Below are 17,767 nucleotides of genomic sequence, written 5' to 3'. Positions count from 1 at the left end.
GGTGAGAAGTGACAGTGGCATGGACCAAGGGAGGAGTTGGGAGAGATGGCTGGATTTTAGATGTATATTTGAAAGTAGACTCCACAGGATTTGCTTCTGCGTTAGATGTGGGATGGTGGGAGATAATGGTCATACAAGGCAGGATAACTCCATGGTTTTGCTCTGAGTAACTGGAGAGATGGAGTGTTAAAGAGATTAATTCAGTAAGAGCTGGGACCCAAAAGAGAGAAAATCTTCTGTAGTGAGAGTGGGTGGAGACAGCACAGATAAGATCAGAGAGGCTGATCAGCCCAGTTCAGAGCCAGAAAGACAACAGCTGACTGTGTCAGTTCAATCTGAAAGAGAAAACAGAAAATGCACCACAATGGTCACCAGGCAAAAAGAATCCCAGGCAAAGACAAGCTGAACCCTTGGCCTGAGAGAATTCTTTCCTAGGCCAAACAAAGCTGAATTTTGTATTTACTCTGTGTAGCTACAATTGCCAACGTTTATAATAAATGTTTTTAGTTAAGTGCTTTCATTCTTTTCAAGTTAAGAATTGTGCTATTCTTACAACTCATCTGTGAATGAGGTTCAGAGAGAAGGGACTTGGAAGCGGGGTGTGTGTGTGTGTGTGTGTGTGTGTCTGTGTGTGTGCTCAGGTGTGCATGCACAGAAACATATATGGGGGAGGTTCTCAAGAGCCCAAGTCCTCTGTCTATACAGGTAAACTGTGGGGTGGGGAGCTAATTGGAAAAAGACATGGTCGCGAATAAGTACTTAATGTGGGTAGAACTAAAGCAAAGGAGTGAACATCTGGTGTATGGTTACTGCAGAAGGGCTTATTTTAGTAAAGCTAATACCCAATAAAATCCTTACCAAATTTTGCTCCAATCCTGTTTCTCTTGGCTTTGTTGACAGTGACTTGATCTCTGAAAATTAAGGAACAGGATTCCTGGTCCTTCTAGTGCTTGTGTGCAAGTATTGATTTGGACCTGCCTCTCCACTGCTGGATGTGTATGACCCAGTTGAAAACTGACTAGTCTCCTCATTATATTCTTTCTCTGCTTCCCCTTATTTCATTACCCAAAAGAATAAGAGAAATGCTCTTCTTTTAAAGAAGCCAAACTCTTTCCTTAGGGCTTCCCCTCCAAGTACATCATCTATACTTTGGTGTGTTCATAATTGTTCTTTGACTTTAAAGCCTCCTGTGGGTAAAGAATGTCCTTTCCTAGTATAAAGCTTAGTAACCTGGCAGTGATACTGGGGAACTGCTAATCATCTCTTCCTCAGAGGACATGTTAAAACTTCTGGGTTTAATTTTGGTTTGAGGTAATATAAGAGACCAACCAGATGATGAGAGTTCGCTAAAATCTTTCAGTACAGGGCAAAGGTAGTACCTGATCTAATTTGCCTGCTTATAAAGATCCAAGAACTGCTCATACCTGCAGAGAAACTAGAGTTTTCTTGGATGAGGATTAAACATTTGCACACTGTAGATACCTATGGGCTTAGGAATCAAATTTCAAAGACTTGGAGAAATGCCTAGACTTATCTGAGACCTATTAAATTTCTACTTATTTATCCTTAAGTATTCAAAAGATTATTTTCTTAATTCTACATGAATAGAAAATGACACACTATGGATTAAGCCTGAATTTCACTTACATTTGTACCAAAAAGCAGTGTCACAAAGGCATCAATGCATTTTCTACTGCTTCTTTGTCTTCTTTTTTAAAAAAGTTTTCTTTAGAGTGAAGACATAGATATTTTACTAGATTCTGCTTTGACCTTTAAACTGAGATCTGAAGAAAATGAGCAAGTTGGAAATAATCTCATGGAAGTAAGATTAGTCCCTAAAATGGCCATCCAGGGTTGGACGTGATTCCGGAGGCCATCTGGTCTACCAGTGTTTCTCAGATAGATTTCTGTCCAGGCCTCAGTTGTCTTAAAAGATAGAGACTTGGCCACCTGTAGGAACTGTTGCCATATTTAGACTACTTTTCAGCCCTACTTATGGTCAAAGAGATTATAGCTACTGCTCCCTCCTTGCCTGTGTGGCCACTTGATCACAGGAGAAAATTAATTGGCCTGGCACGATTCGTCTTTTGAAAACTCATGTTGGTTTCCACCCAATACTTTGTGCTTTTCAAGTTGATGCTAATTGATTGATGTTAAGTTCTATATTTTCCCTGATATTGAAGTTAAGCTGACAGGTCTATAATTACCGGGATTGTCCTTTTTCCCTTTTTAAAAAGATGAGCACTGCATTTACCCTTTTTCAGTCTACAGGGACTTTCTTTATCCCCTTGAGTTCTCAAAAATAATCGCTAGCAGCTATGTAATAACACCGGCCAATTCCTTAAGTACTCTTTATTTATTTATTTATTTTGGCTGCGTTGGGTCTTATTTTTTTTTAACATCTTTATTGGAGTATAATTGCTTTACAATGGTGTGTTAGTTTCTGCTGTATAACAAAGTGAACCAGTTATACATATACATATGTTCCCATATCTCTTCCCTCTTGCGTCTCCCTCCCTCCCACCCTCCCTATCCCACCCCTCTAGGTGGTCACAAACCACCTAGCTGATCTCCCTGTGCTGTGCGGCTGCTTCTCTTCGAAGTATGTCATCAGGCCCTGCTGCTTTACCTAAAGCCGGCTTTTCAAAATACTTTTAAACCATTTTATTCTCTCTCCTAGTTTGCGTTGACTCTTCTGTTCAGGTTAGCATTGCTCTGAAAACTGAATCCCTGATAATTTTTATTTTTCTTCATTTAAGAGGAAAAGCCCCATCTTTTCCCAGTCATTGTCAGAACTTCTTTCCCTATTTTTGAGGTAGGAAGTGAGATATTTCCCATGTAAGCCTGGTTTAGCCTTATATCACTAGATAGGTTCACCTATTACTTTTTATATCTTCTACAAATTGCATTTCTTGTACTTTCTTATATTGGTAGAGTGTAGAACTGTGTGTTTCAGTGACATCCATTTCTTCTGGACACATCTTCATGGTTTAGACATTTTTCTTATCAGTGATCTCTATTTACCAGAGATTCACTTAAAAAAAAAAAACCCTCTTTATTTTGGAATAATTTTAGATTTACAGAAAAATTCCAAAAGTAGTACAGAATGTTCCCATATACTCTTCACTCACCTTCCCCTAATGTTAACATTTTACATAACCATGGTACATTTGTCCAACTAGGAAGTTAACATTGGTAAATTGCTATTACCTATACTACATAGTTTATTTGGATTTTATCAGTTCTTCTACTATTTTTTTTTCTGTTCCAGGAGCCAATCCTAGATCCCACATTGCATTTAGCAATTTCTCTTAAAGTTTTTTTATTCCCAATCATTCAAAATGATATCTTTGTGTGATAATTTCCATCGAGTGTATTAAATCTTTATATATTCAATGAATTACTTTTATCTGCAGAAATCAAATTTCTTACAGTTTTCTGTTAAAAATAATTCCTCAGTCCACTGCAAAGATGAGTTTGGCAATCCAAACTCTACTGAATATCAGGGTATTCTCTCCATGCCACCACCGGGGCCAAAGGAGCCTGGGAAACTGCTCTTTTTCTGGTTTCATCATCGTTTTACTATGATATCTCTGTTGTCCTTTTCTCCTTTCACTTTAATGGAGGCACTTTTGATACATGAGCAGGGTTGGGACTAGAGTGAGGCAAGTGATGTGCAAATTTAAAGGAGGCATTCAGTCTCAGGGTTGCGCAAGTACAGGGTTGGCACTTTTTGTACCCTAGGCACCTCACTTGGTTTTCCCTAGGCACAGCTCTCTCTGTTCGTGGGATCTGGAGCACAACGTATTCTTGATTTACAAGGTCACCTACCCTCTGCCTGCCACTCCTTTAGTTACGCATAACATCTGATATAATATTTTGATTTTTTCACACAACTGTGTCCTGAACTATGACCTCCTGCTTATTTCTCCAGCTCCTTGTCAGATATTAGTCAAAATTTCAGAAAGTCTTGGGTTCCCCCTTTGTTCCCATATTATATTTCCTTGTGGAAGGCAGATCTTGCATGATTTTCTGAGTAGATGAGTGTTAAATCTACATCTAATTGTGTATTTGTATTCGTAGTCTGCAATTTTAATTCTGCACTAAGTGCTGGGGAAAAAAGAGCATGTTTTAAAGCTTGCTTCAAGCTGTTCGACCTTCTTCTGGGCAATTAGAATAAAAATGTGACAATACCTTTCTCCCTCCAAGTTGCCAGGTACATTTATTTGCCACATGGCTTTCCCTGACTGGGGGAATAAATAAACTTGCAACAGCAATGGTGAAAATATCTTAAAATGTTGGAAGACAATAAATTATGGTAATATTCTTCCTGGGATCCATTTAGGAAAACCAATGGATTTTTCTATATTTGTGACTTCCTACAGAAAGGACAGTAGTGCTCAGTAAGACAAGGTAGAATTATTTTGTTGTTAGCATTTTTAGGGCATTGCAGAGGAACAATTTGTAGTTCTTATAGGGAGGTGGTAAGTCCCGGGAGAACTCTAACAGACACAATTAAGAGAGACCAGGTCCTTGACTGCAAATGTTGAAGATGATGGTGATGGTTTACACAGCACCTAAGATGCTAACTTGGAGGTCTAACAACAGGTCTGTGCAACAAGTACCTGCCTTATGTTTGCCAAGGACTCAAGTCCCTAAGCAGAAATGAAGACTGCAAGTTAGGAGTTCTTGGCAACCCAAAGTGTTTACAGAGCTATGGGAAAATATCTCCCAGCTGGCTCCCCAGCTTGTGTGGAAAAATTTAGAGGCTGGCTTAAAGAGTTTAGAGCTAGAGTTTCCAAGGGAGAAAACCTCAGGGTGAAATGAAGTTGCCTCAGCTGATGAACTGCCTAGGCTATGGATAAGTATTAGTTCAAAATCACAGTCTCAAGAAAGATGATCATGCCAGGAGGTCCTCCTGTTCAGGACAGGTGTTACTGACTATCTTGGCTCGGGCACCTCTGGAAGCAAGTCCTATGGCAAGGAACCAGACGTCAAGTAGCAGCTTATGTGGAAGGTGATTTTAGGAAACTCAGGTAGGGGGAGCGGGGAAATGAACAAGGCAGGGAAGGAAACTGTGAAAGGGTGTGTTACCAACCTAGTTAGCACTGTTGGGCAACTGATGCTGGGCCCCACTGAGGAACTCTGGGACAGAGCAAAGAGCATGCCTGGAGTTATCTCCAGTGAGATAGGGCAAGGGAGATAGGTTATTTAATCAACCATCTACCCATCAGTCATTGGTTGAGGGCTGCTTCTAGGGGTATTAACTCTTCTGTACTTCACCTTGTCCTATGATTGGGTTCTTGCTTCCAGAAGAAAAGCTTGTAGGCAGAGAGCTGCAGGTGTGGCAATAAAGAGCTCCTGCTGCACCAATAGGAAGTGACACCTTGGAGCAAGTGGGATGGTTGTTATTTTCATGGGTGATTTAGAAGTTTGTCTAAAATCCATTAAGAGATGCTACTCTCTTTATATAACTATGATCTGGTCTTTTCAGGGCAATGGGCCTCAGATGCTGCAAAGCCAGGTGTGAAAGGCCAGATAAGGAAAAGACAGAGGCTCAGATGTAGATGACCTTGGAGATAGCTAGATGGAAAAATTCTGAGGGCAGGGATGGCATTTGTGTGTGTGTGTGTGTGTGTGTGTGTGTGTGTGTGTGTGTGTGTCTGTTAGGGTGTGTGTGTTTAATTCTTTCTCATTGCTTGCTCAATAAATGCTCTTGAATGACCAGTGGAAGAACTTTCTATTATTGGTCCTGCCCAAGGGGGCAGAGGTGGAAGCGGAGGGGGCAGAGGTGGGAAACGGATGTTGAAGCCCTTACGTGGCCGCTGTCCATCATCTCCTCCTCCACACAGAGCTGAGTCTCCTGCAGGGTCTTCCCCTGTCTCTTGCAGACATCGTGTAGATTCTTGATGTCAGCTTGCAGGCTCAAGAGCTTGCTGTTCAGGCTGCTCACTTCTCTGTCTCTCTCCCCCGCCTCAGCAGTCAGAAAAACAAAAGCATCAATTATGAACTATCAAGAAAATGCTTCCTTTCATTCACTGGTTGACAGAGACTTTAAATTTGCTGGAAATTTGTCCATCAACCCTTAGCTGTCATTACTCATCCAGAGTAATGTTTACACAGTATCCATTTGTGAGGTGTCCGGGTGCTCTGCATTATTCAGACAATTACTTATTTACATTAATTAATCTTCACCCACTACTGTGGGTGCATCATAGACGCTTCCCCTGCTTTTCAAGAGAAAGTCAGTGCCTAGAATAATTTCAGGTACCTAGTGGACTGTCTATAAATATTAATGGCTCTGTCACTGATGAGATGAACATAGTGAGATGTCAAATGGACTTGTCAAGACTACTGTGAATCAGTGATGGAGTTGATGTGGCTTCTGAAAAGTCTCTTAACTTTCCCTTCTACCCACTAAACCGAAGACCTCCCTCACCTATAAACCTAGTGCTTTTCTTTGGAGACGTACACCAATGGGAATAAAAGTAAAATCCCTGGGCTGATTGCACAAGATCCCTGTCTTTGATTATGAGAGAAAAAGATTTGTTAATTACTGCTAGGTCAGATGGAAATTAGTGATCAAGATCAAAATAGAGAATGGGGAGCATAGCGGCTTGGGTGGGCTTGGGGGTGTACAGCTGTGGGAAGAGGGTGGGTGCCCTGTCATAGAGGACGCCGCCTTCCACTCCCAGTGTTGTGGGTGACAACGGTGTAAAAAGAAATTAGCAAGAAGCCCTCTGTGAACCTGTCCAGTGCTTGAGTCCTATCACCGTGCAAACCTTTTGTAACGCTCTTGAGGGCAAGCACTACCACCTCCAAGTTTTAGATATTGGAACTGTGGCTGGTGCTTTTATAGTAGGTGCTTGCTTATGTTAAATTACCCAGAGCAGCCTCTTTGGTGAGGATTCATGGCATCTATTCAAGAAACACTCCCAAGAGAAATCAGCAAGGAGGTGGGGGAAGCAGGACAGGGAAGAGAAAGAAACCGAGCAGGGGCACAATTTCAGACAAAGTTTTGCGGGAGTGGCTTCAGCCTAATTCCACAGGAAACTCCGGAGTGTAAGTTACACCTCAGAGTCTGTCCTGCTTAGATGCAATGAAAGCTGGGCTGTCAGCCTCAGCATCAGCCAGTCAATGGCTAAAGGCTGCCTCATGGGACGTAAGCTCCCAAGGACTTCCAGCTTTCTGCTCTTATGAGCAAAGTGAACCCAAAAGCCCAAGGGCAATTCTTCTAAGAGAGTTGCAGGTGCAAAAGCACACAGAAGCCATGAGTGCACAGAAATGGCAAAGTGATCCAAGTGACAGTGTCCAAAGTCCCACAGGTGGTTAGCAGCAGAATGAGGAGAGCTCTGCTCTCCTGACCCTGCAGCCAGTGCTCTGCCACCATGTCCCACTGACTGCACTGGCTTCTTAAATATATGAGCTATATAACGCACACTTCTGGGGGAGCCGGAGACCTGATATGGACATCATAAATCAAGCCTACTGGACAGGTCAGTTTAAGAGACCTCTGCACAAGGCCGGGGAGGTGGGGTGGACAGAGAATAACCACGAGAATCCTACACGGCAATGTCAGAGTATTCGGAATTCAGAAGGTTTCCCAGAAGTGCCGCTGTCTCAGCTGATTTATGCCTTCATTTCCATTTAGTACCTGGATTTTTTTAAAACCACTTTACAGTTTAATTAGGTTAACGGTGTGGCTCTGTCATTAAAAGCATTTCATTATCTCAAAACTCTCCCTCTTCCTCTCTTTCTCCTGTCCCTTGTTCCCCACTTTCTGAAAAATAACAGTGCATGTCAACTGCCCCAAGCATGTAATTACCATTAAGACAATTACCAGGGACTCTCTTAAGAGAATATGTGTAGAGCAGCTAAAAAATGGTGTACCGACACTGTTCTCTAAATAGAAAACAAAATCCTTGACCTGACAAGGAGCAGCAGTTTGATTCTAGTGCTTTAAATCCCTTTTCTCATAACCGCCATACTGGGAATAGAGTATGGAGGCTCACGGGAGTGGGGTCCTTGGGATCCCCTCCCCCCTTGCCACAGGACTGTCTTTCGCATCTATGAGCAGATAAGGTGACAATACAATGCCTACTCTATGGAAGTGTCAAATACTCTTGCCTTGATGCTGAATATATGCATCCTAAGGTGAGGGCCATGTCACCAGATTGTTGCATATGTTGCACACTGAGGACTTATTAACAAAGTACCAGTGATATACAACTTGAGCCTCTCTATGTTAAAAGCTCAATGCCCTCTCTCTCAGGCCAATTAAAAGAAAGCCCACTCCTTCTAGTTTTAGATGTCCCCTGAGCAGTAGGCCTGCTAGCCCAATATTGTTGCACCACTAGGGTTTCAGAATTGGATCTTTAATGTAGATGATCTCATCTAATTTGGACATTAGCATTGACTCAGAGTCTCTGAGGCAATTTCTTTGAGGTTTGGAATAAATAATCCTTTCTTTGAGGATGCCCTAAACCAGTTGAATAACAAATGTATTTTGCTGGATGTCAAATGAAATTTGCTTTTGAAATCAGAACCTAACCATTCACTCCTGAAGGCCAAATTACACAAGGGTTTTTATTCATCAGAACAGAATGAAAACCCTGGGAGAGTAATAAGGTGATTTCCATGAACCATGTATTACTTTTACTGTAGGTAGTTGTAAGAAGAGGCTGTGCTCACCTCAGAACTCCATAAAGGCAAGTGTTTCTGAGGTTCCAGTAAACTTAATTTCTTGCTAATATTGTGCACAGAGGTCACTGTACACTATTTCTAATCTTATGTACTTTATGAACGCTAAATTCCAGGCAGATGCCTTTTGAGTATCAATATGCAGTAGGAATTGATTTAATCTGACATTTCATCATTCAAAGCTCTGTAACCAGTACTGGGGCATGAGAAGAACTGAGAGTCTAATGCTGACCCTCAGGCACCATCTGATCCTGTCCTAGATCTGAAGTCTTCAACAACGGCCGAAATCACAAGCCTCCACTGCTAGGTGAGTTTCACTTACATAAGCTGTGCACTTAGATACAGGCATTACCTCGACAATGTTGTGGGTGTGCTTCCAGACCACTGAGATAAAGCAAATATCATAGTAAATCAAGTCACACAAATTTTCTGGTTTCCCAGTGCATATAGAAGTTATGTTTTCACTATACTGTAGTCTATTAAGTTTGCAAAAGCATTATAGCTAAAAAATTACATACCTTAATTTAAAAATACTTTATTGCTAAAAAATGGTAACCATCATCTGAACCTTTAGTGAGTCGCAATCTTTTTGCAAAAGTAACATCAAAGATCACTGATTAACAACATTGTAAAGCAACTATACTCCAATAAAAATTTTAAAAAGGTCACTGATCAAAGATCACCATAACAAATATAATAATGAAAAAGTTTGAAATAGTGCAAGAATTACCAAAATGTGACACAGAGACACAAAGTGAGCAAATGCTATTGAAAATGGCGTCGATACATATATACACTACCAAACGTAAAATAGATAGCTAGTGGGAAGCAGCCGCATAGCACAGGGAGATCAGCTTGGTGCTCTGTGACCACCTAGAGGGGTGGGGTAGGGAGGATGGGAGGCAGGGAGATGCAAGAGGGAAGAGATATGGGAACATATGTATATGTGTAACTGATTCGCTTTGTTATACAGCAGAAACTAACACACCATTGTAAAGCAATTATATTCCAATAAAGATGTTAAAAAAGAAAATGGTGTCGATAGACTTGCTCGACATAGGGTTGCCACAAACCTTCAATTTGTAAAAAGTGTAGTATTTGTGGAGTGCAATAAAGTGAAGCTCAATACAACGATGTGTGCCTGTACCCAGTTTTGCTTATATGGGGGTGGAACCTGGTCACTCGATTTGAAGTCACGTGACATCTGCAGCAGCTACCAACCACAGGCAAAATGGTGAGTGCTGAGGCTACAGTTGCTACCAGACGCATGATAGTGATTGGAAAATAGGTTATTTACTGAAGCAAATTTTCTGTACTGATTAAAGGGTCTTTTTTCAAAGAGCATGCCTTCTTGAACATGTATTTCAAAAGCCAAGAAGAAATTTTGCTCTAGGCTTCAAAATACTGACAGATAGTCTCATGCTGCTTCTTGTGGGGAGCTGATCTTAAACTGAAGCTTGTGATTCAGTAGCACTCTCAGGCCCTAGAAGCATTACCAAGATTCAAGATGGCAGCATTTCCCAGGATTTGGCACTTGAACAAGAAAGCTTGGTGGCACTTTCGAGAGTAATACTGGAGTCCATCAACAATACCATAAAATTCATCATCTTTGGGAAATTACCTTTGTGAGGATAAGGACAAGTCTTCAATAAACAATGGAAAACCACCTTTAGCCACGACTACCATTCAAAACATATCAGTTTCTAGTGAGACTTATGTTTTAAAAAGCAGGAAATCTGGGCTTCCCTCGTGGTGCAGTGGTTAAGAATCTGCCTGCCACTTCTAGGGGACACGGGTTCTATCCGTGGTCCAGGAAGATCCCACATGCCGTGGAGCAGCTGAGCCCGAGCACCCCAACTACTGAGCCTGTGCTCTGGAGCCCGCGAGCCACAACTACTGAAGCCTGTGTGCCTACAGCCCGTGCTCCGCAACAAGAGAAGCCACGACAGTGAGAAGCCCGTGCACTGAAACGAAGAGTAGCCCCCTCTCACCGCAACTAGAGAAAGCCCATGCACAGAAACGAAGACCCAACGCAGCCCAAAATAAATAAATAAATTTAAAAAAAGAAAAAGCAGGAAATCTTTTGTTCTACCAATAATTTTAGTTTTTAAATTTATTTATTTTTAACATCTTTATTGGAGTATAATTGCTTTACAATGGTGTGTTAGTTTCTGCTGTATAACAAAGTGAATCAGTTACACATATACATATGTTCCCATATCTCTTCCCTCTTGTGTCTCCCTCCCTCCCACCCTCCCTATCCCACCCCTCTAGGTGGTCACAAAGCACCAAGCTGATCTCCCTGTGCTATGTGGCTGCTTCCCACTAGCTATCTATTTTACATTAAAAGCAGGAAATCTTAAAAATTAACATTGCTACAGGAAGTTTTACAGTTTACTTGTTTAATAAGAGTTTAAAATTATCTACAGTAAATTCAAACATTCTTATTGATATTACTAACTTGATTCCTGAGCTTGCTTTTCCATCTATAAAATCATTACAGGGCTTCCCTGGTGGCGCAGTGGTTGAGAGTCCACCTGCCAATGCAGGGGACGTGGGTTCGTGCCCTGGTCCGGGAAGATCCCACATGCCGCAGAGAGGCTGGGCCCGTGAGCCATGGCCGCTGAGCCTGCGCGTCCGGAGCCTGTGCTCCGCAACGGGAGAGGCCGCAACAGTGAGAGGCCCACGTACCGCAAAAAAAAAAAAAAAAATTACAGTTTTTGTTTACTTGTGATGGGAATTAATGGGCACTTACATGAGGTTTTGCCTGTGAGCAAAAATTTTGGAGCCAATTATGTTCATATAGTGAAGACTGAGTATATTTCATTGTGTTCTAAATTCTTTAAAAATTGGCACACTGTACAAAGTATATGGCTTAGGATACACATGGCATATGGCAGGTGGTCCACCACCTTTGGAAGATGGGCCAATTCTTGTTGGTACTTGGGCAACTGCCACATACTTTTCTCCATCATATCATATCCTTGGAGAAATTATTTCACTAGAAAGTAACCTCCACAAGAACAGGGATCTTTGTCGATTTTGTCCACTGATTTATCCCCAGGCCCTAGAACAATGCCTGGCACAGCGAAGGTGCCCCAGAGATATCAGCTGAATGAAGAAATGCCCTTCTAGAAAATCCATACCAGATCCTCGTTCCCTGCAGAACTTTCAGTGAATCCTCAATGGCTCCCACTAGTAATCCAGCAGGAAAGGAGCTGAAACACCTCTTTTAGAAGCTGCTGACCTCTTGGTAGGAGGTCTGTTAAAAAGCATATGTCATGTGGGACAACCCTATACTAACCAAAACATCCCCTTTAAGTCCTTTCTGGAACAAGTCAGGGAATACATAAACACAGTTTGACCAAAATAAATGAGTCATCAGAGCACTCCGTTTCCATATCATTCCAGATAAAGAGAAAATGTTGGCAACAATATTTAATAAGTGCTTAAGCCCCAAGCACTGGTGTTTTACATGCAGTATCTTACTTAATCCTCACAGCAAGCCTTTGAAATAGGTGCTCATTATTCATATTTTCTAGGTAAGGCAAAGGAAGCTCAGAGAGCGTAAGTAACATGCCCAATATCACACCGCTATTAGATATGGACCCAGACTCACCTAGCTCAAGTCTGGGCTTTTAAATGTCATGCTTTGCTGTCCACCTCTGTCTGTGACATTTTGGGATGTTGTTATTGGAATTTTGAATCATGAAACTGGAAAAGATGTCCCTTGTAGCAAAGTTTCAACTCTACGTACATAGAGGAGTGAGGATGCTTACCTCATCTTTCATTTGCTGGGTACCTCTCAATTCTCCTTTAAGCTTTAGCATTTCCTGAGCTTTGTTATAAACCTGAAAAAGTCCAAGAATTTAAGATGGAAAAAGCATAAATGAGTCTGGCCCTTTAAAGATTTTCCCACCTGGATGTGTGCTCTGAGCAGGGAGTTTGGAAAAATTTCCGAACTGTTAGCAATACCTACTTGCCTACCCATCTGTTGTGTTTTCAAAAGTGTGTTAAAGCCTTTGCTAGGAAGACAGGACCGTGGTTTTACATCTTTTCCGAAAAATCACCACTTGGTAGGCTAAATAGTTTCTGAACACATCTTTCTTGGAAAGTAAAAGGGCTGAAATGATTTTACTTTCTAGATTTCTAAGTATTCAATGGCTCAAATATAGTTAACTACTAATTATGAATCAAATGGGATGTGCACACCAACTTCATTCTCATGATAACCCTGGTAGGTAGATACTATTACTGTCCCCATTTTACAGAGGAGGAAACTGAAGTCCAGAGAGGCTAAGTGACTTACCCAAGGCCAGGGAGGCTCTCTTACTACTCCATGGGGAGCTTCCCTTCCATAATTTCTAACTATTAATTTGGAAATATATGATAATGTGATTTTTTTGCAGCATCAAGTTACTGTAATGTTGGTGCTTGTAAAGTTAGGAAACTTGTAAAGTGCTGAGAATTATCTAAATAAAAAGCCTCAAAGAAAACCAAAGATTTGTGCACATGTATGTGTGTAAGTATAGGATGACGCATTTGAAGTCATAATGCACTGCACTTATTAAAACAATCTAATTCATTATGTTTTAAACTCTAAGACCAGAGGAAATTTCCACCAAGCACTTACCTGCAGAATAGTTCCAAGAATGAGAAGCTATCAAAATACTCATTCTTTGTAGTGAACCACATCCCTAATGTAAGCCAAGAGGAAGCAAGATTGCTGGTGAGAATTTGGAATGTTTTATGGGGTTGTATTCTGATCTGCTGCATTGTTTACCCTCTTATGTCTTCATGCAGAGAGATGCATCATGGGAATGGTGATGTAGCTGGGGCTTACCCAGTAGGGAGAGGCTAGGTGATGTTGCAGTAACAAACAATCCACAAATCTCAGGGACTTAAAACCATGAAGGTTTATTTTTCATTTGTGCTGCACGTCGTTTATGAGTCAGCTGGGGCTCTGCTCTTTATTGTCCTCAGCTAGTAGAACCTCTGTCATCTAGCATGTTGCCTGTTGCCATCCCAGCAGGAAGGGAACTAGGTGAATCACATACAGGTTCTTAAAGTAGAAGTGACACACTTCACTTCTGCTCACATTTCATTGGCCAAAACAAGTCATATGGCTACGCCTACATTCTTCCTTTACCCCCAAGAGGAAATATTGGTGAATGTTACAAATCATTTCCATGCAAGGTGTCTTAGCTGGTTGGGCTGCTGCAACAAAATATCACAGACTGCATATCTTATAAACAACAGAAAAAATTTTGTCTCACAGTTCTGGAGGTTGAGAGGTTCACGATTAAGGTGCCAGCAGATTAGGTGTTTGGTGAGGACCCACTTCAGAGATGGCTGTTTCTTTTTTTGCTGTAAATTCACATGGTGAAAGGGATAAGGGAGAACTCTGGGGTCTCTTTTATAAGGGCATTAATCTCTTTCATGACAGCTTCATCCACATGACCTAAGCACCTCCCAAAGACCCGACCTTCTAACACTATCACCTTGGCGGTTAGGATTTCAACACATGAATTTTGAGGGGACGCAAACATTTACTCTACGGTGTTAGGCAAATGAGAAGATTAAAAATAGCATGGCCTAAAAGAACACTGAATAGGTCTCTAGGCCAGTAAACTGCTAATCCTGACCCAGCACCTAGGTCAAGGAGTAGCCTTTGGAAAGGCACTCACCTCTCCAAGCCTTTGTTTCTCCCTCTGTAAACTGAGGAGCTGTACTAAATGACTGTTTTCTTTCTTAGCTCTAAAGTTTACTGGTTCAGGTTCTACCTTGATGGACATTCTTCTTTAATAGGAATCGTGAACTTAACCCAAGCATCACACAAAAGTTGGAATGGAGTAAACATATCCTTGAGAATAATATTCCTCTAGAGGTAGACTTACTGGATAGTCAGGAAATGATTCTTAAATCAAATGAAATTTTGTCTCAAAGACAGAAAAATGATTGTCTAACTTGTGCTGGTTTCATCTACTATGGAGTTACACAGCTATCGTTGCAAGGGCCAAGAGCATTTGGGAGGAAAAGTGGCAGGCACAGGCTCTCATATTTGCATGAAAATATACTTACTAAGTAAAATAAGTCAGAGGAAAAATAGAGAGCTGAACTGTGTTCCATGAAGGAGACATGGGAATCCTGTGAGTCATTAATAGCAGCAGTAGGCAATTTGGAAGTGTTTATGATGAAAAAAAGGGAAGGGTTATATGATAAATTTTCGAAGCATTTGACAGTAATGTTTGCCAGATGGATAAGGAAGAGTGCTTTGAGGGAGCCTCAAATGCTTCATAAAATGAACACGGGAACCTTCACAATGCCCTCTGAGGAGTGTGGCTGGACAAATATTTTGTAGAGGAGAGAACTCATCACAGAGGGAGAGGCCCCCTACCTGATCAATGGATACTGATCTCTGGGCCCAGGACTTCAATGTCTTCTCTCTTCTTAAACTGATTCTACATCTTCTGTGCTGCTATCTCCTGCATCACTGTTGAGACCTTCACATCCTCGTGCCTCATCTCCTCCACCAGCATCTCCAATTCTGTTGCAACTGCCCAGGGAACTACTCTTTTTGTATTCGAAAGTTCTGCCACCTGCCTTTCTAGCAGGCTTTTTCTTGGTGACAGTTGTGAGCAGGAAAAAAAAAAAAAAAACTGTAGTGAAAACAAAAACTTGGTCAGGGTGATGTCATGTGTCATATCACAAAACATAGTGATGTTTTGTGCCCCTGAAGTTGGCCTCAGCCCCCACGTAGAGCACTTTACAGATTCCCGAGAAACACCTAACACTGCATCTCACATGGGTGACTAGTGTAGCAGGTATGAACTCAGGTGTGCAAAGAAAAGGTAACTATTTTTCTATTACTCAACCTCTTTGTTAAACCCCATTTCCCCCAAATGGCAGAAAACAGAATCTTAGTTATTTCTGAGAAAACTCCATCATTTTTAGGTTAAAAATGAAGCAGTTCATGATTCCTTCCACCTATTTAGGTCTCTCCAGAGTGTGCCTCATTTCTGAGGTCCTAGGATGCAACCTGGCATCAGGAGTGGCTCCTGGTCCATGGTCATGGGCATCTCTCCCAGCTGAAGTGTGCTGAGATGTCTGTGTCCTGGTCATCAGGCTGCATAGATTACATCTTTGTCTTACTGTAGGCTTTGGGTCTTCTGGCCCTTTTTCATCCCCTGACGAAGCTCCTAATGCAGAAGGAGAGAGAGAGAGACACACACACGTGAGATTTGTCTCAGGCCCTCTCCTCTTGGACCTGCTCTACCATCATTGTACCTACCATCATTTCCACCATTCTCTAGAAAGGTGTTGAGAGGAAGGGGATAGGATCTTAAGATTCTGTTTACTTCTCTGTCCCCCATTCCTGGTATTTGTCAAAAGCCCTTTCTGCCCCTGGATTGCTAAACCTACCTGGGGTCCTATTGGTTTCCCCATTTGTGCCCATTTCATTGATTTCACCAGGGTCAAATTCTCTTATTTATGTTCAAATTCTCTTCTTCCTCTTTTTTTTCCTTTCTTTCTTTTATTTTTATTTTTGTCTGCGTTGGGTCTTCGTTGCTGCACGTGGGCTTTCTCTAGTTGCGGCGAGTGGGGGCTACTCTTTGTTGTGGTGCAGGCTTCTCACTGCGGTGGCTTCTCTTGCTGCGGAGCATGGGCTCTAGGCGTGCGGGCTTCAGTAGCTGTGGCACGCAGGCTCAGGAGTTGTGGTTCGCGGGCTGTAGAGCGCAGGCTCGGTAGTTGTGAAGCATGGGCTTAGTTGCTCTGTGGCATGTGAGACCTTCCCCGACCAGGGATTGAACCCATGCCCCCCGTATTGGCAGGCGGATTCTTAACCACCGTGCCACCAGGGAAGTCCCTCCCTCCCCTTTCTTAACTCAGAGAGACTTTGTTTATTTGTGGGGGAAGAAGGAAAAAAGTACAAGTGAACAGTTCAGTGAAACACAGGTTGAACAGGGGCAGGATGGGAAACACATGTTAGTACTTCATACACCATCTACCTTCATTAGGTTACACAAACGCCATCATCACAGATTACTGATGCTAGCTCTCTCTCCAAGGAACTGGTAACTGCTTGGGTATATGGAGGGACTACTGGCCTTAAAGCCACACCATCTGTTCCTTTTCCTTCATGACCTAGACGGAAGAATATCAAGGACCTATTTTTCTCATCTAAAACATGTTTCTATGTTTTCATAGAAAGAGATGCTATTTAGTTTAAAGTTAAAGCTATCCTTGGGGATTAATCAAAATAACAGGTTTACTTACACTTAGCCATGAGTCTTTCTTTACTTGTGCTAGGTTTTAGATTTTTCTCCAATGTTCCATCTCCTACCAATGAGAAAAGGGTGATGAGTCCTAGGGGTCTTAATTATTGAAATGATGAAAGGATGTTCAATGTTTCTTCCATTTAAAAATATGTGAACACCATGAATTGACAGGATGCTCCTTGTACAATAAATTACTTCTGCCAAGAATGCATGGACAGAGCCATACTGTGTGAAGGCCTGGCATGAACAGTCTACTTCTTTGGATCCAAATCCAGTTCAAAAAGAAAGAAGTCCCTGGTCATGTAGCGCATATCTGATGGGGGAGGTGGTAGAAGGGGATGGTTTTGCCAGGGTTACTAACTGGGTCATAGTTCAACCCCAGGACTGAGGCTTTTCTGGAGAGGAAGCAGGGCCCATTGGGTCTTCCTAAAGGAGACTTTGGAATGGCAGAAGAAATAAGTGTCTAGAAGGAACACGAGAAGGGGTCCCAGGATTTATCAGACTCACTGCTGCAGGTGAAAATCTCTCCCCATGGCTACCTCTTTTGGTACTTTTCACAGAGGCTGTCAGTTGCCTGTTCCAATATCCATACTTTTAATCGTTCATGTAACAGAACCATAATTTTATTGGGGTGTCTATGTACTTATCCAAAAGACTACCTATCCCAGCCTCTCTGGTAGCCAGGTATGGCTATATGTCTAAGTTTTGGCCAGTAAGATGTAAGAGGAAATATTGTGGGAACTTCCTGGAAATGCTAAAGAGTAATGTGCCGTTCTTTGTTCTTTCCT

At 41.9% G+C, this 17,767-nt stretch overlaps 1 protein-coding gene across 1 annotated transcript in view; it reads right to left on the bottom strand.

The window, feature by feature from the left end:
* The window catches only part of PMFBP1 (polyamine modulated factor 1 binding protein 1), a 42,056-nt gene extending 25,910 nt beyond the window's left edge, over positions 1 to 16,146 (bottom strand). Inside the window, exons 1-3 of the mRNA XM_060288302.1 lie at positions 16,123 to 16,146; positions 12,480 to 12,551; positions 5,819 to 5,974 (exon numbers count right to left, since the gene is read on the bottom strand). Coding sequence (XP_060144285.1) covers positions 5,819 to 5,974; positions 12,480 to 12,551; positions 16,123 to 16,146 — 252 coding nt within the window. The remainder of the gene's footprint in view (positions 1 to 5,818; positions 5,975 to 12,479; positions 12,552 to 16,122) is intronic.
* Positions 16,147 to 17,767: the final 1,621 nt, after the last annotated feature.

The sequence above is a fragment of the Globicephala melas genome, chromosome 19 (genome assembly GCF_963455315.2).
Source record: "Globicephala melas chromosome 19, mGloMel1.2, whole genome shotgun sequence".
NCBI classification, from domain to species: domain Eukaryota; kingdom Metazoa; phylum Chordata; class Mammalia; order Artiodactyla; family Delphinidae; genus Globicephala; species Globicephala melas.
The sequence above is the reverse complement of the archived record's forward strand: the minus strand, read 5'-3'. Positions and strand labels throughout refer to the sequence as shown.